This window comes from Sphaeramia orbicularis, chromosome 14 (assembly GCF_902148855.1).
Source record: "Sphaeramia orbicularis chromosome 14, fSphaOr1.1, whole genome shotgun sequence".
NCBI lineage: Eukaryota > Metazoa > Chordata > Actinopteri > Kurtiformes > Apogonidae > Sphaeramia > Sphaeramia orbicularis.
The window spans coordinates 8,060,376-8,083,345 of record NC_043970.1 but is presented as its reverse complement, the minus strand read 5'-3'; the positions used below and the strand labels follow the sequence as shown (position 1 = coordinate 8,083,345).

The 22,970-nt window shown below is 38.7% G+C and overlaps 1 protein-coding gene across 3 annotated transcripts in view; it reads right to left on the bottom strand.

The window, feature by feature from the left end:
* Nucleotides 1-5,572: 5,572 nt before the first annotated feature.
* Nucleotides 5,573-22,970, bottom strand: part of macroh2a1 (macroH2A.1 histone) — a 49,075-nt gene continuing 31,677 nt past the window's right edge. For 2 of the 3 annotated variants that reach the window (XM_030154470.1, XM_030154471.1), the window contains exons 8-9: nt 18,336-18,510; nt 5,573-7,828 (exon numbers count right to left, since the gene is read on the bottom strand). In XM_030154470.1, coding sequence (XP_030010330.1) covers nt 7,663-7,828; nt 18,336-18,510 — 341 coding nt within the window. In that variant the 3' untranslated portion in view covers nt 5,573-7,662. Of the gene's footprint in view, nt 7,829-18,335; nt 18,511-22,970 lie in introns of those variants that run through there. The other variant, XM_030154473.1, reaches the window with a different exon arrangement.

The following is a 22,970-nucleotide window of genomic DNA, read 5'->3' as shown; positions in this document are numbered from 1 at the left end:
ACCCCCATTTCTTTCGCACATTTCGATGACGTTCTTTCTGTGTCCCCCTTTTGAGACCAAGCAGACGGGAATTTGAGGTCACGCAACCGAATAATATTTTTATATCTTTTTAATGTTTCTTATTCTCCGGTGTTTCATCAGAGGGAGCCCTCCATGCCGGGGGGCGGCTGTGGACTCCGGGGGCTGTGGCGGCGCCTTCTCTCACTGGGGTCCGCTCCTTTCTGGTGGGTGAGGGTCCCAGTTGGCCCTCTCCCACTAGTTGGGATGCGGGGCTGTGTTGCTGGTGCCTGGTCGCCGGCTGCATCCTGGTGCGGATGGCTCCCTGAGACAGCGCCTCCTAAACTGATGTTTTACTTTTACTTGTACATTTTTGTTCTGGTCTACCCGTGCTCAGTTAGTCTTCTTAAGTATGTGTGAGCTTGTGGGTTTGCATGTATATGTGGGTTTGCATGTATATGTGTGTGCGGGTGAGTGGGTGGGTGTGGGTGGGGGGCGGTACTGATTTTTAAACTGATATGTAAAGCACTTTGTGCTACAGTTTTTAATGTATGAAAAGTGCTATATAAATAAAGATTATTATTATTATTATTATTATTATGAATTATGCAAATTACGATCAATAATGAATCGGCTGCGTCCGGTGCGTTTTGGATCTAATCAGCAATCGGTCGGATGTTACCGAGCGGTTTCCTGCAGGATTCTTCAAATATTAAGAAAACGACGCGAAATACTGAAAAACGGCCAAATTCTGTGGCACTTTTAAGGCTTATTATCCCCTTAACTGTCTGGCACTTAAAGAGTTAAGGACAATTTGAAGTATTACTGGAATTTCCTTGTTCTTCTTGTTCTTAGTTTTTACAATAATCTAAGATTCACATTAGCTACTGCCATTGTTAGCTTTTTCATCAGTCCATTAAATCCACAGGCTGCTCTTGCGTTCAACAAAAACCTGACACCAACTCTGAGAGAGTAAATGTCTGAGGTCAGTAGCAACTGAAAACAGCCTGTTGTCAGGCTCCAGTCAAGACTCATGGCTTAAAGACCATTATATTACTTTCTTGTTATGAACACAGTGGAACACGGGCAGATCTCTGATGACCAGCTTCTTACCCCTCTGCTCCTCTCCTCCTTGATCTTCCCCCACTGTTTGCTTTACTTTATTTTTTGTTTTTTCTCCCCCCGCCCGCTGTAATTTTTTCGTGCGAAGAATAAAATTTCATCTGCGCGGGCTCTGGGAAAGGCGGCCCTCGGATTGGCCCTTGCCCATCCAGATGCTTTTAATTTATGGGGCTTTTCTGCCTGCAAGGGGGGCGGGGGGAGAGAGATGGGGAAAGGCTGAAACCTGCCTGTATTTCCTGGGGATTAGGCATCAGATGGGTGCCCTCAAAGGAGGTCTCAGGTCCCTGCATCCCTGGATGTCTGGGAAACTGACCCCCAACTGACTCCATGATGTTCCCTGTGCCCTACCAGCATGTAGCCTCGAGCCAGGACCAAGGCCTGGACTCTGTCCTGCAACACAGCAGGTGTGTGTCATCAGAAACAGAAGTGAACATAACTGCCTCATACAACAGATACACTGTCATTTACATCATTTTAAGCTTTGTCAGAAAAATGCTGTTTTTTTTGTTTTTTTCTTCCTCTCCAGGTTACTAAAACATAGAAAACGTGGCATTAATTTTGACAAGTGACCATCTAAAAATTCTGATATGTAATGATGTTGCTATCATGTCATTTTTACATAAGAGGTTCACAAATCCTTTATTCATTTTCACCATTTCATCTGTTTAATTTCAAACAGCTGCATGTATTCTTTAAGTTTAGTGAAGCAATGAATGAAAGTAGACGATGCTCCACGCACTCCTGATCTTCAGCTGTTAAGACATCCTGTCACAGCTAGGTGGCCACAGTTAACATTTTTGTAAGGAAAAGATAAAGCTTATGATAATAATCGGCCTAATAAACCTAAACATCTAGGATAATTAGTCTAAAACTGACTTTCAGTGAGTTCAAAGGTACAATATGGAATATTTATCAAGAATATTATAATACACATATTATTTTTTTATTTACATTGTGTGAATGGATAGTAACATATATTAAAAATGAACAATTTCAGATGCTGTCTCAATACATCCACAAATTTTGCATTAGAGTTGTTTACTGTCATTAGCCCTCTCACTTAAGCTTGCAATTGTCATGGTTACACTATCATGAAAATAGACTGTACACTGATTTCTATGTCAAGGATGATAATATATATATATTTATATCTTGTGCTTGTGTTGAGTCAAACACAAGGTGGATCAGCAATGCAGCCCACTAATGTAAAAATTTTTTTTTGCCAGTTTCCGACACAAGACTCAGTGTATTGTGTCTAAAAACTTATGAAGGGGGGGTCTTAATATCAAATACCACATTAGCCCTGATTTTCTGATGCTACAAGATGTTCTAAGCTGTGTAATTTTTTTGAAATTTTTGTCCAAAACCCCCACCCCCCACCCCAAAAATTACTTTAACTCTGAAAATCACAACTTTCGCAGCTTTTCCACTCTTTTGTGCAGTGCAATGTATAAATATGTTCATGATGGGCCATTTAATGATCTTGTCAGTGCCATATTGTATTATAAGAGTATTTTGTACTATGAAAAGTCCAATGTCAAGGTCATGTTGTAGGTTAAAGGTCACCAAAATGCCTAGTTTTTTCAAAAATTCATATAATTTCAACATTTTATCACATCTGTCCGAAGTTCTCTTCCCTCTGGTTGCCTGGTGGGATCCCCCAAGGCCTTTGGCCCTTTCAAAGCCACATTAGAGACAAAATATTACAACATGTACATTCCATTTGAATTTGCCACCATTAGTGTGGCGGGAAACACTAGCACACATTTTGGGGCGGCCATGGCTCAGTTGGTAGAGTGGGTCATCCAATAACCGAAGGGTTGGCGGTTTGAATCCCGCTCTGTCCTAGTCAGTCCGTTGTGTCCTTGGGCAAGACACTTCACCCTCCTTGCCTCCAGTGCCACCCACACTGGTGTATGAATGTTCGGTGGTGGTCGGAGGGGCCGTAGGCGCAAATGGCAGCCACGCTTCTGTCAGTCTGCCCCAGGGCAGCTGTGGCTACAGATGTAGTTTACCACCACCAGAGTGAGAATGTGAGCGCGAATGAATAATGGGTCAATAATGTAAAGCGCTTTGGGTGTCTAGAAAGGCGCTATATAAATCCAATCCATTATTATTATTATTATTTTGGCGGGAATCACTAACACTTTATTCATTCATTCATTTTCTGAACCCGCTTTATCCTCACTAGGGTCATGGGGGTCACTTGGAGCCTATCCCAGCTACTTACGCGCGAAGGCAGGGCACACCCTGGACATTTCACAGTTCATCGCAGGGCTGAACATATAGAGACAACATTCACACCTATGGGGGATTTAGATTAACTCATTAACCTATCAGTGCATGTGTTTGGATTGTGAGAGGAGCCAGAGAACCCAGAGAGAACCCACACAGACACGGGGAGAACATGTAAACTCCACACAGAAAGGTCCCACCCCCGTCGACTAGTGTTGGAATCGAACTCAGGACCTTCTGTCTGTGAGGCACCAGTGCTATCCACTACACCACTGTGTCACCCATCACTAACACTACATTACAACTCATTGTCATGGAGCTATAAGTATTGCTATGGGACATTCATTCATTCATTTTCTGAACCCGCTTTATCCTCACTAGGTTGCTTGGAGCCTATCCCAGCTATTTATGGGTGAAGGTGGGGTTCACCCTGGACATCTCACCAGTTCATCACAGGGCTGAACATATAGACAAACAGTCACTGTCACACCTATGGGTGATTTAGATTAACCTATCAGTGCATGTGTTTGAATGGGAGGAAAACAGAGTACCTGGAGAGAACCCACACAGATACAGGGAAAACATATAAACTCCACACAGAAAGGTCCCACCCCCGTCGACTGGTGTTGGAATTGAACCCAGGACCTTCTGTCTGTGAGGCACCAGTGCTATCCACTGCACCACTGTGTCACCTGCACCACTGTGTCACCTGCAATGGGACACATTCATGTAAATTGCAAAGTCATGTGAAATGACCATTTGTTCTTTTGGACATGTCTATATGGATAATACATGGAGTAAATAGTTCTGTTTAATGTGCCTTATTGAATGGAAGTTGTTTGTGGTCAATAGATGTGTTCTGAGGAGAGAACCTGAGCCAAACATTTGGAAGAACCCACACTGACAGCTTAATTTCATCAAATATGCATTTATGACCATTTGGGTGACCTTTGACCTATAATTTGACCTTGACACCACTTTTTATAGTGCAAACCACTCTTAAGACATGACATGTTTCACAAAAAAACATCAGGGCTTTTTTCACTAGTGAGTTGCACACCTTCATACAATCACTTTAATGACCTGAAGGAGGGAGGTGTGAAGGGAAAAAAAAAAATCATGCATACAGACATACATATACATACACATATATACACAAAAAACAAAAAAAACAAAGAATAGAAATGAAAAAAAATTGTATAAAAAAGAGAGAAAAAAAAAAATCAATCAATAAACCAAACAAAAAAAGGATTAAAAAAAAAAAAAGTATATACAGGGTGTCCCATAAGTCTCCATACACAGGAGACATAATACATTCCATGGTTCTAACATGTATTTCTTTATATTTCTTCTTTATAGTTCTTCAGCAGTGGAGGACACGCATTGAAATGTGTTCCCGACAAAATGGCAGTCATATAGAGCATATTATATGAATAAAAATGGTTTATGTCAAGAAACGTTTATTTTTCCTATGTATGGAGACTTATGGGACACCCTATATATATATATATATATATATATATATATATATATATATATATATATATATATGCACATACATACAGGGTGTCCCATAAGTGCGTTTTTGTTTTTTTCATATTATTTTGTTTTATTTTATTATATATGTTTATATATGTGTATGTATGTATGTGTGCATATATATATATATATATATATATATATATATATATATATATATATATATTTTTTTTTTTTTTTTTTTTTTTTTTTTTTTTTTTTTTTTTTTGGTTTATTGATTTATTTTTTTCTTTTATTTTTTCATTTCTATTCTTGTTTTTTTTTTTTGTGTGTATATATGTGTATGCATGTGCATATGTATATGTATGTCTGTATGCATGTTTTTCTTTTTTTTTTTTCCCCCTCACACCTCCCTCCTTCAGGTCATTAAAGTGATTGTATGAAGGCGTGCAACTCACTAGTGAAAAAAGCCCTGATGAAGACCAGAGGTCGCAACGTGTTGGCTGTATTTTAAAGACTGCCATGAATTAATGAAGGCATTTTATTTTTACACAAATCTTACAGTGTGCCTTGGATATATTTTTTGAAATCTAGCATGCTAATACAGATCTCTTTGACTCTAAATATCCTTAACTTTTTGTTTGTAGTGTAGTAGTACTGGACACTATGTTTTTTTTGTTTTTTTTTTAAATCACTCCAGTAGCCTCCCCTTCGAGATATTCACTTGAAATGATACTGCTTTTTTTTTTTTTTTTTTTTTTAATAATTTATAGCAAGTAAATTTGCAGTGGGTTGAGGACCCCAAAAGCTCCTTGGGCTCCACTTTGAAAACCACTGGTTTACATGAATTATCCTTTCAAACAATAATTCAGGACTATCATTTGAAGGCATTGACATTGCACAAAGAGTCCACAACAGCTGCTTTTGATAATGTCAATCAATTGCATAAGAGCCACCAGAACCATATGTAGATGGATGTAATTAAATAGACTCATATTTACTCTGACATTCACGGGGAGTTGATTAAAATGATTTTTTTCTGTTTGTATTGTTTCCAACACCTACTAATATTTACAATACTTGGGTATTTTATTTCCTTTATTTTTTTTTTATTTTTTTTTTTAAAACAGGCCAAAGCTAGCACCAAGATAATCACAGGAAAGATACAAAAGTCCCTTGTGTCATTCTTAGATGTCATATGGTCATCAGAAGTACAGTACAGCTCAGGATCTCTCACACACACACACACACACAGGACTTGTTGAGACTGAGCCTGAATCCTGAAGCTCAATGTGGCCCTCGGTCAAATCACATAAATAAAGCATACCATCCTTCTGCCATTCGCTCTGCAACACTTCATATTATCCTAACTTAAATAGTGTGGTGATGGATTTATTATTGCATTCAACACACACTTGTTTCCTGGGAGGACAATGGTTTCTCTTGCAATACAACTTCACACTCACACTTTTAACACGCCCACCATTTCTGGCAGCATCCTGAAAGCTGCCTAAAACCTTGAATGATGTCATAATGTTATAAGGAACAACATTAAGTTTTTATAGATATTTTATTACTGGAGTGTGTAGAGACATTTTTGTAGAATCATCAATTGTAGCAATTCCTTAGAAAGCGTTTTACTTTTTTTTCATAAGAAAGTTAGGCTGTTGAAAAGTCCAAATGCAGCAGCACAGTCAGATTCCTTGTGTAAATCCATCAGTTCCAATTCAAATCCAAATCAAAAATTGACCACCATCAGTTTGCGAAAACAGCACTACTGCAGCACAGAAAATGGCTGAGATGACCAAATCCAATCCTTGATCACAGGTTGCCATCTAGTGGTAGCTGAACCAAAGACCAAAGCCCAAAGTGAACAGCAGGATCCAGTAAAACATGACCGATTACAGGAATTTGTATGACTTCAACAAAGACAAAACACACAAAAAAAACTCTCACAATATTATTTTTTGCTCCCTGTGCCTTTTTAGAATTGATGCAAAAAAAAAAAAAAACTAAAACAGAAAATAAAAATCTGTTACAGTCCAATATTTTATCATAACATTTCACAAATACTCCATCTATATAAACATCAATAAAACACACGATATAAACCATCAGTGCTCTGCAAAAACCTCCAATCTCCAATATTTCATGCAGAAATGTCAGTCAACTTTTGATGGAAGAGGTGTATCAGCTCAGTGTATATGGAAATTAATGTAAGTGATTTAATTTTTTTCTTTTGGAAACTGTAGGTCTTTGCAGGACACAAATTTTTTTTGCCCATGTAAACAAAGGCAAAAAAATACGGAATTTCCAACACACAACACTAAAATGAAAAGTAGATCGAACAGAGCTTTCCTTTAAACTGTAACTTCTCAGTTTACAGTACTAATGACTACGTAGATGTTCCAAAATGTAGAACAGATAGCAAAAAATACACTGAAATGTGTCTTGTTTTTCAGATCAAAACAAAGAGAAGAGCTGTCTTTACTAGCTTTACCATCATTACATGCATTAACCCGTATTAATCGGACTTCTCTGAAAGTCTTAAAATTGAGGAGTAGCTATCTCTCATAATATCCTTTATGTGTTTTTGAGATGCACTGTTTGCATTAAATAACGCAGAATGAACAATGCATTTAACAGAGGCGAAGAGTTAATAAGAAATTAAAAACAAAGGAAAAATACAAACATAATGAAAGAACAAGTTCCCAGCCTTAGGAAAGATGATTCTTCTTGTTCTTCATATTTAACAGATCACTGGCAAATGCCTTCCTTTTTCCTTTCACGAAAAATTGGGGTGAGGGGGAATAAAGGGACTGACTACTTTTAGCTCGTCTCCAACTTGGCCATTTCCTGCACATAGATCCCGATGCTCTCGCTGTCGAACAGCACAAAGTAGACTGTCTTGATGGTGGAAGACATGGTGGCCACAAAGTAACTGGAGATGGCCTTCAGGATAAGCTGGGCCGCTGTCTGCTTTGGGAAACCATTCCTGAAAACAAAAATGGGCAAAAATGCAGGCTTTAGACTGTCCCACTCACACTGTGCTTTTAATGAGGTCAGAGTGAACAGAATCTAAAGGATGAGCTGTGTTAATGTGACCAGTTCTTCACAGCATGAAACCAAAAGGCTTTTAGCAAAACCCTTTAAACGTGCTGGAGGCTCTCGTGACCAATTTTTCTTCAAATCTGTAAAACCTCAGTCATATCCTCAGTATCACGAATCTGTAAGTCTTTCTGTGATTACTCACCTAAATCTCTTGCATTACAGTGAACAATTTCAAAGTGCCATCCACCATAAACAAACCGTGTGTTTACAAATCGTCCTGGGACGTCACTCGGGTATCTTCGGAATTTTGTCGTGACGTGCATTGTGGGAAACGGACGTTCGCACAGCCACCTGACAGCAGCAGTAGCAGTGCAACCATATGGTATTATATGGATGAAACAAACACGTGGAAATGCGGAAACAGCTGGAGGAATATGCATAGAAAGAAAGGAGTTCCTGCCGTTTCCGATTGTCGTCTCTTGTTCGGTTTAAATGCTGAGTCAAAGGCGCACCACCTAAGTATTTTGATCTGGTTACCTATTTGACAGATTTGAATTATCTTATTCCAGGAATCCAACATTGTATGCAACATTGAATCACCTGGTGCGTTTACCTCATTTTGTAATTCCTAATCCATAAAGACAGATATTATAGGTATTCCTTCCACTGATGTACCTTCTACAGTGGGGCAAAAAAGTATTTAGTCAGCCACTGATTTTGCAAGTTGTCCTACTTAGAAAGATGAGAGAGGTCTGTAATTTTCATCAGAGGTACACTTCAACTATGAGAGACAAAATGAGAAAAAAAAAAAAATCCAGGAAATCACATTGTAGGATTTTTAAATAATTTATTTGTAAATTATGGTGGAAAATAAGTATTCCGTCAATAACAAAAGTTCACCTCAATACTTTGTAACATAACCTTTGTTGGCAATGACAGAGGTCAAACGTTTTCTGTAAGTCTTCACCAGGTTTGCACACACTGTAGCTGGTATTTTGGCCCATTCCTCCATGCAGATCTCCTCTAGAGCAGTGATGTTTTGGGGCTGTCACTGGGCAACAAAGACTTTCAACTCCCTCCACAAATTTTCTATGGAGCTGAGGTCTAGAGACTGGCTAGGCCACTCCAGGACCTTGAAATGCTTTTTACGGAGCCACTCCTTCGTTGCCCAAGCGGTGTGTTTGGGATCATTGTCATGCTGGAAGACCCAGCCACGCATCTTCAATGCTCTCACTGATGGAAGGGGGTTTTGGCTTAAAATCTCACGATACATGGCCCTGTTCATTCTTCCCTAAAAACGGATCAGTCGACCTGTCCCCTTTGCAGAAAAACAGCCCCAAAGCATGAGGTTTCCACCTCCATGCTTCATAGTAGGTATGGTGTTCTTGGGATGCAACTCAGCATTCTTCTTCCTCCAAACATGACGAGTTGAGTTTTTACCAAAAAGTTCTAGTTTGGTTTCATCTGACCACATGATATTCTCCCAATCCTCTTCTGGATCATCCATATGCTCTCTGGCAAACTTCAGAAGGGCCTGGACATGTACTGGCTTAAGCAGGGGGACACGCCTGGCGCTGCATGATTTGAGTCCCTCTTGGCGTAGTGCGTTACTGATGGTAGCCTTTGTTACTTTGATCCCAGTTCTCTGCAGGTCATTCATCAGGTCCCTCAGTGTAGTTCTGGGATTTTTGCTCACCGTTCTCATGATCATTTTGACCCCACGGGATGAGATCTCGCGTTGGGCCCCAGATCGAGGGAGATTATCAATGGTCTTGTATGTCTTCCATTTTCTTACAATTGCTCCCATGGTTGATTTATTCACACCAACCTGCTTGCCTATTGTAGATTCACTCTTCCCAGCCTGATGCAGGTCTACAATTTTCTTCCTGGTGCCCTTTGATAGCTCTTTGATCTTGGCCATGGTTGAGTTTGGAGTCTGACTGTTTGAGGCTGTGGACAGGTGTCTTTTATACAGATAATGAGTTCAAACAGGTGCCATTAATACAGGTAACGAGTGGAGGACAGAAGAGCTTCTTAAAGAAGTTACAGGTCTGTGAGAGCCAGAAATGTTGCTGGTTTGTAGGTGACCAAATACTTATTTTCCACCATAATTTACAAATAAATTCTTTAAAAATCCTACAATATGATTTCCTGGATTTTTTTCCCCTCATTTTGCCTCTCATAGTTGAAGTGTACCTCTGCTGAAAATTACAGGCCTCTCTCATCTTTCTAATAGGAGAACTTGCAAAATCAGTGGCTGACTAAATACTTTTTTGCCCCACTGTATGTCCTTCCAACCTGCTTTGTATGACTGAGAGCATAGACAGATTAAAGGTCTTAGCTGTGCTGCCAAATAATAGGCCATAAGGTAAACGCCATATCATTTCATCCCATTCCAATATATGGGGCACGACAATCTTTTTACTCAGTGTGACTGAGTACAAATTGTTCTGAGATATATTGTTCCTGAGCTAAATGTCAAAAGTTCTCCATTCGCAATCCTGCAGTTTTTTTAAAATCAGTGTTTGAAGTCGGTACTACTTAACTGTTATTTTGCATGCTGCGGTTTGAGTCGCATGTAACCTGCTGGTCCAATAAGAAAGCGCAAAACATCCATGATGGCTGCGACCAGGATGCGAGCTTCCAGTAGTTCGGAGGAGGAAAATACAACGAAAAGTTTTAAAAAGCAAGCAAAATATGGAATATGCACCTCATATCTGTAAAAAAAGAAAAAATACAGGATTTTTCAGCCAAACGATAGGAAACGTTAAATAACTGTCGAACGATGGCTTTGTTTGAGTGGTGAGAGCAGGACTATAGCTGAAACTTACAAACACTATCACTACTGACTTTGACAATGTTCCAGAAGATGCTGGGTTTCATGCAGCATGCTACAGACGATTCATTGATAAAAAGCGATTGGATTCCGCGGAGAAACGTAGAAGAGAGAATTCAGATGTCAATGAATCACAGGGAGGCAAGTCTGTGCAAACAGGTGATGCCGGCAGCACCGCAGGATCAAGTGAAACTCCGAGGAAGAAATGACGGTCCAGGATGGGTCTACCTATTGGTTCATTTGGTCCTGTTCTGCCTGCCTTGTGCATAATATGTAAAAAAGTGGATAAATACATCCCCATGTCTGGCAAACGCACAAAAGATCATCTTCCACTGGCACAGACGCTATCAGCAGGTGTGTAAAAAAAAAAAAAAAAAAAAAATCTGTCTCTCACACTCTCTCACACACAAACACTGTATATAAGTGTGTAAGTTTATTCTATTCTCTACTACTTCTACTGCTATTATTACTACTACTACTGCTATTACTACTACTGCTATTGCTATTACTACTACTGCTACTGCTATGACTACTACTACTACTACTGCTGCTGCTTCATCTATTACTATTACTGATCATAACTCATTCTCTCTCTCTGTCTGTCTCACACAATGCTGCTTGCAGCTTTGTGAAAGCCCATCTAGGTGTGTGTTTCAGAAATGAGCCACCTTCAATGTCAGCTACAAGATCTTCTCTTCTGTGAGCAGATCATCAAGCAAAGAATTATTATTGTTGTGAACCACCACCACCAAACATTCATACACCAGAGTGGCACTGGGTGACGTGTCTTGCCCAAGAACACAATGGACTGACTAGGACAGAGTGGGATTCGAACCGCCGACCCTTCGGTTATTGGACGACCTGCTCTACCATCTGAGCCATGGCCACCCTGAGTCTTGCTGACAATGTCTCATTATTGCTCCTTGGTAGTTTGCCCTATCCATGCCTCCAACATGTGATGCTCTACACCAACACTGCAAAAGGGCAAACTACCAAGCAGCAATAATGAGACATTGTCTGAGAGGTATTATGTGTGCACACTCACCCATTGGTAGTGGATGGCACATTGAGGATGGGGAGTTAACAATGACCTGGATGACTAAAAATCCTGCTCCTCAAAGCATTTTGCAGTTCATCCACTGCACTTGCAAGCAAGGCAAATGTGATACAGACAGGTGTTCCTGTATGTCAGCAAGACTGTCTTGCACTGATTTGTGTAGGTGCCAGCACTGTGTGAATGTTCAGAAGGAAACAGAAGATATAGCTACATGGGATGATGTTTCTGACAGTGATGATTAGACATGTTATAGAACCATAAACCATCCTCTAAAAAAAGCATCCATTGAACAAAAATAAAAGTTTTACAGTGTACTGTGTAAAAAAAACAGACTGAGATCTATTAAAAAAAACATGTATTGTTACATGTCAAACATGTCATTGTTAAAAGAAGAAAAGAAACCCTGCAACTGTAAGCACTGTAAATGTCAAGCAATGCTGTTACATTGATGTGCATGTGTGTTTGTGTGTGTGTGTGGTAAAATTCACCATGTGTAATATGTGAAATTAGTAGAAGCTTTTTTCCACAAATTTCCAAGATTTCATGGTCTAAATTCACAGTGCATGGTAATAATTCATCAAGACTTATCTAAAATGTTATATATATGTATAAATGTCAATTTGTGAGAGATTTTGTCTTGCTAAAATGAATGTTGATAAATAAAACAAGTACAGCATCACAGAATTTTGGTTTTTAATTTTATATTCATATAGATTTATGGCTTGTGACAAAAAACTGCAAGATATATTGCGGAGAACTTTTAACCCAAAGTCCATGAGGGTACAGTCTAAACAAAAATGCATTTGATAAATATTCATGTTCTTGGTGTCCATTTCTATAGTTTAGGATGTGCTGAAGTCATTTTTTGTGGTTCCAGTCTGCTCAGAGGTCAAAATTTTGATTTGATTTAAGGTGGCGCTCAAAATCTGCTTAAAATTGACATTTTGTAGTAATGTAATACTTTTCTGTTCAGACTGTGGAACAAGATATCAACATTAGCATTCTTACTGTCACATTTATGTATTTATTGAAAACTGTTGGCCATTACAAAATTTTACATGGCAGTTGTTTTCCAACATAGCAGCAGTAACTGTTCTCTGACAGTTTATGACCAAGATATTGTCACCGGCTCATGGTTCTTTCCAGTGATCAGAAGTCCTTCCTGTGAGCAGTCTCCCTCACACAGACGCACACAGACCTGTGCATTTAAGGTCAGGTTAGACTAATTAAGCTAATTAGTCTAATTAGAATGTTATGTCTTGCACAATTTTCAAGTAGTGGTTCTTCCCTGACCATTTACAGTAGAGGGGGGGCTAAATATCAAATACCACATTAGCCCTGATTTTCTGATGCTACAAGATGTTCTAAGCTCTCCTGTGTAATTTTTTTGAAATTTTTGTCCAAAACCCCCACCCCCCACCCCAAAAATTACTTTAACTCTGAAAATCACAACTTTCGCAGCTTTTCCACTCTTTTGTGCAGTGCAATGTATAAATATGTTCATGATGGGCCATTTAATGATCTTGTCAGTGCCATATTGTATGGTCACAGTACTTTGTTCAATGAAAAGTCTAATGTCAAGGCCATGTTGTAGGTTAAAGGTCACCAAAATGCCTAGTTTTTTTCAAAAATTCATACCATTCCAACATTTATCAAATCTGTCCTCAGTTCTGTTCCCCCTGGTTTCCTGGTGGGATCCCCCAAGGCCTTTGGCCCTTTTAAGAAACGCTAGAGACTAAATATTGCAACATGTACATTCCATTTGAATTTGCCGCCATTAGTGCAGCGGGAAACACTAGCACACATTTTGGCGGGAATCACTAACACTTCATTCATTCATTCATTTTCTGAACCCACTTTATCCTCACTAGGTCACTTGGAGCCTATCCCAGCTACTTATGGGTGAAGGCGGGGTTCACCCCGGACATGTGACCAGTTCATCACAGACTGAACATACAGAGACAATCACTCACTCTCACATTCACACCTATGGGTGATTTAGAATAACCAATTAACCTATCAGTGCATGTGTTTGGATGGTGGGAGGAGCCAGAGTACCAGAGAGAACCCACAGACACAGAGAGAACATGCAAACTCCACACAGAAAGGTCCCACCCCCATGGACTGGTGTTGGAATCGAACCCAGGACCTTCTGTCTTTGAGGCACCAGTGCTATCCACTGCACCACCGCCCATCATGAACACTACATTACAACCCATTGTCATGGAGCTACAAGTATTGCAACAGGACATTCATTCATTTTCTGAACCCGCTTCATCCTCACTAGGGTCACAGGGGTAGCTTGGAGCCTATCCCAGCTACTTATGGGCAAAGGCGGTGTTCATCCGGGACATTTCGCCAGTTCATCACAGGGCTGAACATATAGAGAAAATTGAGAACATATAGAGAATAGAGAACATATAGGGAAAATTTCAAAAAAATTACACAGGAGTGTTTAGAACATCTTGTAGCATCAGAAAATCAGGGCTAAAGTTGACTCTGAAAATTTTCCTGAAATAAGCCCCCCCAACATTACCAATTTACCGCCCATTGGCAGAGATCTTTGGGTAAATCATACTTTTAAGTTAGACACTGAAATAATAGGCCTAATTACTCTAATCTGCTCTGCAACATTGAAGAGATATCTCTTCATACTCACCAGCTAAATAGTTTGGTAAAAAAAAAAAAACAAACCTCAGCGGGAGAAGTTTGATTTACTGAGAGAAGGAAGCGATTCAGTGATTCAATAGACTATGTATAAAAATGGATGTCATAACACTGTTATGTAAAAGTAAAGTTAAAATCCTGACCTAGAATCAGTCAACATAGTAGCAACAAGGAGACACAACATGATGTCAAACTACCAAACAGCAGTCTAACTGAATTCTGCTCATGCGTCTGATAGATACTTGAAGGTGATTGGTCATTAGAAGTCACTCATTCATTTTTAGTAAATACCTTAGCATCAGAAAATCAGGGCTAAAGTTGAATCTGAAAATTTTCCTGAAATACCCCCCCCCCCCCCCATTTACAGATGAATCAAGTCCCAAAGTCAACCTACAGTACTCTCTAGATGAGCAGGTCAGTCAAATACCAGCAACCACAGTCAGCCATTGAAGAAAATGGCTGTCATGGCTATCAGGGGTCAAATCTGAGATGGCTCAATATCCAGATCTCTTCAGAATATTAATGTCTATGTGTGTGCCAAATTTCATGCTTTTATCACAAAATGCATGATTGTTATGAATATTTTGGTTAAGCTACCCCACTATTAACGAAATTTATGAAAATGATCAAGGAATATAGTTCATTGTCAGGTTACAAGATGAATATTAACAAAACCCAGGTCTTAACACTAAACTACAGCCCACTGAGCGAGATCAGGATTTTGTATAGATGGAATTGGGAAGCAGAATCTGTAAAATATTTAGGTGTCATACTAACCAAAGAGTTTTCCAGGACTTTTGAGGCTAACTATGGTCCCTTAACAACAAAGTTAAAGGCAGATATACAAAGGTGGAATGTGATCCCCTATTTAAATTTATATTCCAGAATAGAGTCAGTTAGAATGAACGTTCTCCCGCGCTTGTTGTATTTATTTCAGTGTCTACCGATCCTGATACTAGATAGGCAATTTGTGTAGAGTGGGACAGATTAATATCACGATATATTTGGCAAGGGAAAAGGTTAGAGTAAGCTACAAAGTTATGCAGTTGAAAAAAGGAAAAAGGTGGTCTGGGCCTTTCCAATCTAAAGGAATATTATAAGCCATAAGGTGAACCATGAAAAGTGGCTAGAAAATGATTTTTGTCCCCATGTCTGGGCACTACTTTTTAACACGTTTCTTAATAATGCAGGGACTAACTGGTCTTGCATTTCTTTATACCACTCAGAGGGAAAGCTGTCCATCCCTGGGGATTTTCCTCCTTTTAGCTTTCTTATAACAAATCTCAATTCTTCCGTTATCTCTGATATTAACTGTTTGTTCTGCTCATTAGTAATTGTAGGGAGAGAAAGCTGAGAGAGAAAGGTGTCTATCTGATGCTCATTGCTCAATTTGGGTTGAGAGTATAAGGTTTGATAAAAATTTTGACAACATTTATGGATAATTCACATTTCTGTTTCAATACTGTTTGTAAGTGGATTCTGTATTTTGTGAATAGATCTATCTGCTTGTTGTTTTCGTAGTTTAATTGCTAGGAGCTACAAAGATTTTCCGCCTGCTGCATTGCCTTTCTGTTTTGTAAGCAGAAGTTTCTTTTGTACATCTTGTATGTTTAATTCAACTAATTCTCTTTTCAGGACCTTGGTTTTAGTTTTAGTTGCCTCTTGGAGGGTTTTGGAATGTTCTTACAAAAATAAATATATTTTTATTGGAATTTTAGGTCAAAGACCAAGACAAAGTGGCATACAATTGTGAAGTAGAAAATGATACATGATTAAATGTTTTTTTTTTTTACAAATAAAAAACTGAAAAGTGCGGTGTACAAAAGTATTCAGCCCCCCTGAGTCAATACTTTGTGGAACCGCCTTTTGCTGCAATTACAGCTGCAAGTCTTTTGAAGTATGTCTCTACCAGCTTTGCACATCTAGGGACTGAAATTTTTGCCCATTCTTCTTTGCAAAACACTTCAAGTTCAGTCAGATTAGATTGAGAGCGTTTGTGAACGGCAGTTTTCAGATCTTGCCACAGATTCTCAATTGGATTTAGGTCTGGACTTTGACTGGGCCATTCTAACATGTGAATATGTTTTGTTTTAAACCATTCCATTGTAGCCCTGGCTTATGTTTAGGGACATTGTCCTGCTGGAAGGTGCACCTCCGCCCCAGTCTCAAGTCTTTTGCAGACTTCACAGGTTTTCTTCCATGATTGCCCTGTGTTTGGCTCTATCCATCTTCCCATCAACTCTTACCATCTTCCCTGTCCCTGCTGAAGAGAAGCACCCCCAGAGCCTGATCCTGCCACCACCATGTTTGACAGTGGGGATGGTGTGTTCAGAGTTATGTGCAGTGCTAGTTTTCCGCCATACATAGCATTTTGCGTTTCGGCCAAAAAGTTCCATTTGGTCTCATCTGACCAGAGCACCTTCTTCCACATGTTTGCTGTGTCCCCCACATGGCTTCTGGCAAACTGCAAATGGGACTTCTTGTGATTTTTTAATCCAAAGGCTTTCTTTTAACAAAGGCTTTCTTCTTGCCACTCTTCCATAAAGGCCAGATGTGTGCAGTACATGACTAATAGTTGTCCTGTGAACAGATTTCTCCACCTGAGCTGTGGATCTCTGCAGTTCATCCAGAGTCACCAGGGACCTCTTAGCTGCATCTCTGATCAGCGCTCTCCTTGTTCGGGTTGTAAGTTTAGGTGGATGGCCGTGTCTTGGCAGATTTGCAGTTGTGCCATACTCTTTCCATTTCTGGATGATGGATTGAACAGTGCTCCGTGACACGTTCAAAGCTTTGGAAATCTTTTTATAGCCTAACCCTACTTTAAACTTCTCTACAACTTTATCCCTCACCTGTCTGGTGTGTTCCTTGGACTTCATGGTGCTGTTTGGTTCCCAATATTCTCTTAAACATCTGAGGCCATCACAGAACAGCTGTATTTGTACTGAGATTGGATTACACACAGGTGGACTCTATTTAGTCATTTGGTCAACATTTGATCATTTAGCAATCATCAGGCAACTTCTGAAGGCAATTGGTTGCACTCAGAGAAAAGAGCTGAATATTTTTGCACACCACACTTTTCAGTTTTCTATCTGTAAAAGAATATTAAAATCATGTATGATTTTCTTTCTACTTCACAATTGTATACCACTTTGTGTTGGTCTTTCACATTAAATTCCAATAAAATATATTTATGTTTGTGGTTGTAGCGTGACAAAATGTGGAAAAGTTTAAGGGGTATGAATACTTTTGCAAGCCACTGTACATCTCAAAAATTAGAATATCATGAAAAAGTTCAATATTTTTTGTCATTCATTTCAGAAAGTGAAACCCATATATTATATAGACTCATTAGACATAGATGTCCTGGTAGGTGGCTGCGTTGACTGTGGACTTCAGAAAACACAGTGGACCAACACCAGCAGATGCCATGCCAGCCAAAATTGTCACTGACTGTGGAAATTAACATACTTTTCAGAAATCTGATATTTCTGTTTAAAAATATAAATTTTTTATTGATTTTATGCAATATTCTAATTTTCTGAGACACTGAATTTTGGGTTTTCATTATCTGTAAGCCATAAACATCCAAATTTCAAGAAATGAGGCTTGAAATATTTCACTCTATGTCTAATGAGTCTATATAATATATGGGTTTCACTTTCTGAAATGAGTGACAAAAAATATTGAACTTTTTCATGATATTCAAATGTTTTGAGATGTACCTGTATGTATCCCTAATCACAGGGAACATAGATCCTTGTTTAATGCTGCTACAGGTCATATGAATCTTGTGACAACTAAGATAAAGTTGCACATGAGGGAAAATGTCCAGGTGTGAAGATTTCAATACTGTGTCTCCTGATCTTGTGTGTATTTGTGTTTGCTTACCTTCCACTTCCGATGGAGGGGAACGCCACAGACTTGAGTTTCTTCTCGTCAGCCAGAGCCAGGCAGTTCCTCACTGTCTTGTCCAACATCTCCTCACACTTGTCAGAGCCCCAACCTGGACTGTTACAATGGATGACGTACTTAGCAGGCAAACCATAGCCAGCAGTCAACACGGCTGGAGAAGAGATGGTGAATTTACCATTAGAAAATATTCTCTCAATTTTTTGATTACTTGTTTCGTCTAGAAAATGTCTGAAAATAGTGAGAAATGTTCCTTAATGCTCAAAATGACATAATCAAATCCAAAGATATTCCGTTTACTTTCACAGGGAGGAAAACAAGCTAAAATATTTGCACCGGCAACATTCTTGGCCGATAAAGATACTTAATTATATTTTTGCCAATAGCTGATAACAGTACCAGTGTTTAATCCCCCTTAACAAAGAAATCTTTATTATAAGCATAACAATAGTCACAAGTCATAGATATATTGGTATATCCTAAACATACTGAAATTTAAGACACTCCTGATCAACTACTTAAATGGATATAATGATGACGGGAAAAAGCTGATTGCAAAGTAAACTTCTATAACCAAGTGAATAATTAATAAGTCTGAAAAACAACATTAGACTGTCAAAAACATGATTTTCCGAACAATTTTTTATTTATTTACCTTCATCTTTCAAAGTCATTCCAGTTCAGAAGCCTTATATTACCCATCAGCCACTACTGAGGCCACCTCATATTAATAGTTTCTAAAACATTATACTAGTGCTGAATAATTATCCAAACAGATTAATCTGTTGCATCTATCTCTAGCTTAATTTATTAATACCTCATTTAATGACTGATAGCAGATTTAACAATATTAGGTTGGTTTACATTCAAATCAATCTTAGGTCTTAGTCAAATTTCCAAAAAATAACATAAGAAAATGCACATACAGTACATTCCTGTTTCCATCTGTAAGACTACAGCTATGAGAGTAGTAAGAGCTGGTTCTTCATCATCATCATCATTGTCGCTTGACATTTTGCCAGCTAGATGTAGTGTTTCATATAGTAATAAACTACCTGAGCTATTAAACACGTAAAAGTTATTTTGTCAAAAAACCTGAAACTAGAATATAAACTTGTTCACTGCTCTTTTCAAAGCATCTAACATCTGTTTCCACAGCTTTTCATACAGAGTGGTGTTTACTTGCCCTTTCCATCTAATGTAATTTCTGTTAATTAATTCAACTAAATGTTGCAGTCTCTTTATTGCTATACATATGAACACATGCATAATTATTCGCTAAGTCTGTTTCCACTGGAGTTATTTGCATTTTTTTTTTATACATACACCAACTTAAACATTAATGCACAATTTGAAAATGCCAAAAAAAAAAAAAAAACAGCTGGATAGACAGGCACTTAGCAAAAATAGAATGAGGCAAGAACCAAAGTTATGACCAAACAAACTGTATTGGAAAATGTTACTGTGCCACAAAATCACACAAACACACTTCCAAATTAGTGCTCATTTTGTCGAGTTAAACAGCAAGTGAATTTGTTCAACTCTACTTGCTTGCTGTGCATTATCTCTAGTCAATATCAGCCCCATTTAACAGTTTTGTCAGAAGTGAAAATCCATACATCAAGTTTAGAGGTCTGAGATCTAAAAGAACACTTTGCTTTGTGAAAAATGTATGTAGCAAATCTCTGAGAGCTTAAAATGGTTTGACTAAGGTTATTACAGTGAGGTGGGCTGGAGAAATCAATTCTCCAGATGAGAGGAGAGGAAGAAGAGGTGACTGAGAAGAGATGTGTGAAAGAAGACAACAATGAGAGTCTGGTTTCTGGAATTCACACATTTAGTTTAGCCTTCCATCAAATTGGCATGTGTAGCTGGTGTAACTTAGCCAAAGGCCCAGGCGCTGTGAAGTGAGAAAGCCCGCAGTCAAAGTTCATTAACCCACAGCGAGTGTTTGACTAGACCCAAGTCAAAGCTCAGGATGAGCTCATTTCCAGACAGTTTGCAGAGATGGAGAGAGTTCACACAGCTGAGCATGTGTGGGATCTGCTCATGAGGAAAAGTGTGCTCAAGATAATTATTGTTTTCAGAATGGCCGGCACCATTTCACTAGTTTTATGGTTTGGGAAGGTGGGACTGTGTGTAAAACATTTTGGCAATGGTCATGTTTGTGAGCCGCACATCTGGAAGATGCCTGCCAACTAAACAATGCAAAAGTTTGACCAGTTTTTTGTCAATGTAACTATTTTTGGCATTTTTTTTATCATTAATCTTATTACCTATAGGTTTAATCAAACCTCTTTATCCATTTTAAAAACAAGCCCAAGTTGCTGCTTCCATCAATTCTGGTGTACAATTATATTTTTCCACAGACTTAAATGGCTTTGGTGAATGTGTTACATTAATTAGTAAAATGAGAAGCAACATTATGGACAGACATTATGGAAAAAAAAAAAAAAAATTCTGTATTGTGTGTTGTGTGGTCCTATTGCTTGTTTGTTCTGTAATGTACTGTGTAGAGCAAAGTCATGTGAAAATATTTAACTTGTGACAACAGAAACCAGAGCTATCAGAGGATGCTATATCCCCCGACCCACATAAAATGAAAAATAGGACCAGTGGCCCTGTATCTCACCAGCATGTTCTATCAAGAATCCTTAACAACTTTTTGCAAGGTTGTCAGGTTCTGCTGCTATGTTAGACTCCTGTGGTCTTGATGCAGGAGATCAGTTTCCCAGTACAAGTGGGTGGTACTTTCACTGGAGGATAACTCAACAAATTAAATGAAAGTCCATAGATGACTTCCTATCAGTGCTCAATACTAATTATATTGGTATCTATAACCATTTCCATCATATAAGCCATCAAAGAATGGCCCATTATAAGTAAAGGAACATATTTAATATTTTAAAAATTCGTAAAAAATTAAAATCAGAATTTCTTAAAACTATGCAGACATTGTCCCAAGGAAACTTCATTAAAAAATTTAAAAGAACCTCACCAGTAGTTTTGTTAGAGAAGATGTTTGAAGAAATTGGTCACTAGGACAATGCCGGACACAGTGCCTTCACAATAGTTCATGGCCTATCAACTGGTGAGCTAAAAAGTAGCACTTGTTTGTGATGTTTGCTTATTTTCTTTGAGTTTGCCCATTGACAGCAGAGAAGTTGAGTAGTTTCTTGGGTATTTTCCAAGTAGTTAACTGGAAAAATATCATTTTTTTTTTCTAGTTTTGTTCTGGAAACAAAATAATAACAAATGGCATGACGGATGGCTAATGGATAATGGATGGCCATAATGGATGGCTGACAAAACAACAAATGGAACCAATGATTTTAGAGTTATAATGATGAATAGACAGCCAGGAGCATCATTTGGAGGAGACTGACAGTGACAAAGGATAAAAACATATACTGTGAACAAAATGTTCACAGTGATTCTGAACAGCAAACTAGTCAAAACCAAAAGAGGAGCTACTTCAGTGACACCACCATGGTTTGATTGTGAGAAGTTGCTGCTGCTGTGACACTTGAATTTCCCCACTGTAGGATCAATAAAGCCTCATCTTATAATATGCAGTAGAAAGTATGTCATTTCTGCTGCTAGAGCTCTCCAAATTAAAACAAGAACAAGATGTACTAAGAGGGTAGATCATGAAGTAGCTTGGGATGATGAGGACTGTTCTCACCATCACTGCTGATCTGACAAGACTCTCAGAAATCACATTTACAAACAAGCACTTGGAGAGCGCAGACCTCCGCCAAGACAGATCTGCTTCCAACCCCCCCCCCCCCCAATCCCAATCACCACCAAAATTTAATCATTTCTTCCTTGTGCCAGTATCAAAACTTCCTGAAAATTTCATGAAAATCCATCCATGAGTTATCTTGCTAATAAATCAAACAAACAAACAAATACGCAAACACACAAAGTGATCACAATACCTCCTAGCGGAGGTAATAATACAGTCTATTCAAATGTTACGTTACTATATAACATTTAGTGACACACAGTATATTGATGTTATCTCATTTCAAATCTAATGCAACACCTGCAAGTAACATTAATGGTGATAAAAAAGATATGACATAAGTCCAGTTGACTGTTATATTGAACAAAGTTATACATTACTGACCATGAGGGGTGGGAATCTTTTACTATCTTGCAATTCAATTAAATTCCAATTTTTGGGGCTACGATTTGATTCAAAATCGATTTTCGATTCAAAACGATTTTATTCGTAAGGATTTCTGCTTCAATCTATAGGTGTGCAAAGGATCCTCATGATCCACTACAGTCTGCTTTGCAAGACAGAATGACAAATGCCAACATTAAAATGTCTTTTCACATTTATTAAGTTTTAAACATTTATCCATGCTTGGCAGGGAGTTTGGTGAAGCACAGCAGTGTGCATTGGTTTGCCGCTGGTGGCTGACTCAGCACCATGTCCTTAAGCTCTGAGTGATACCTGCTGACGGACTGAGCTCATGAAATCGCGTTGTATGTGATGCCAGTTTATTGCATTTGGCGTGCTATATGTACGCATTTTCATCCTTTCATGTGCTATTTAACGCCATTTGATGGCATGTCAATGCACTAGCCACTAATCACGCTAAT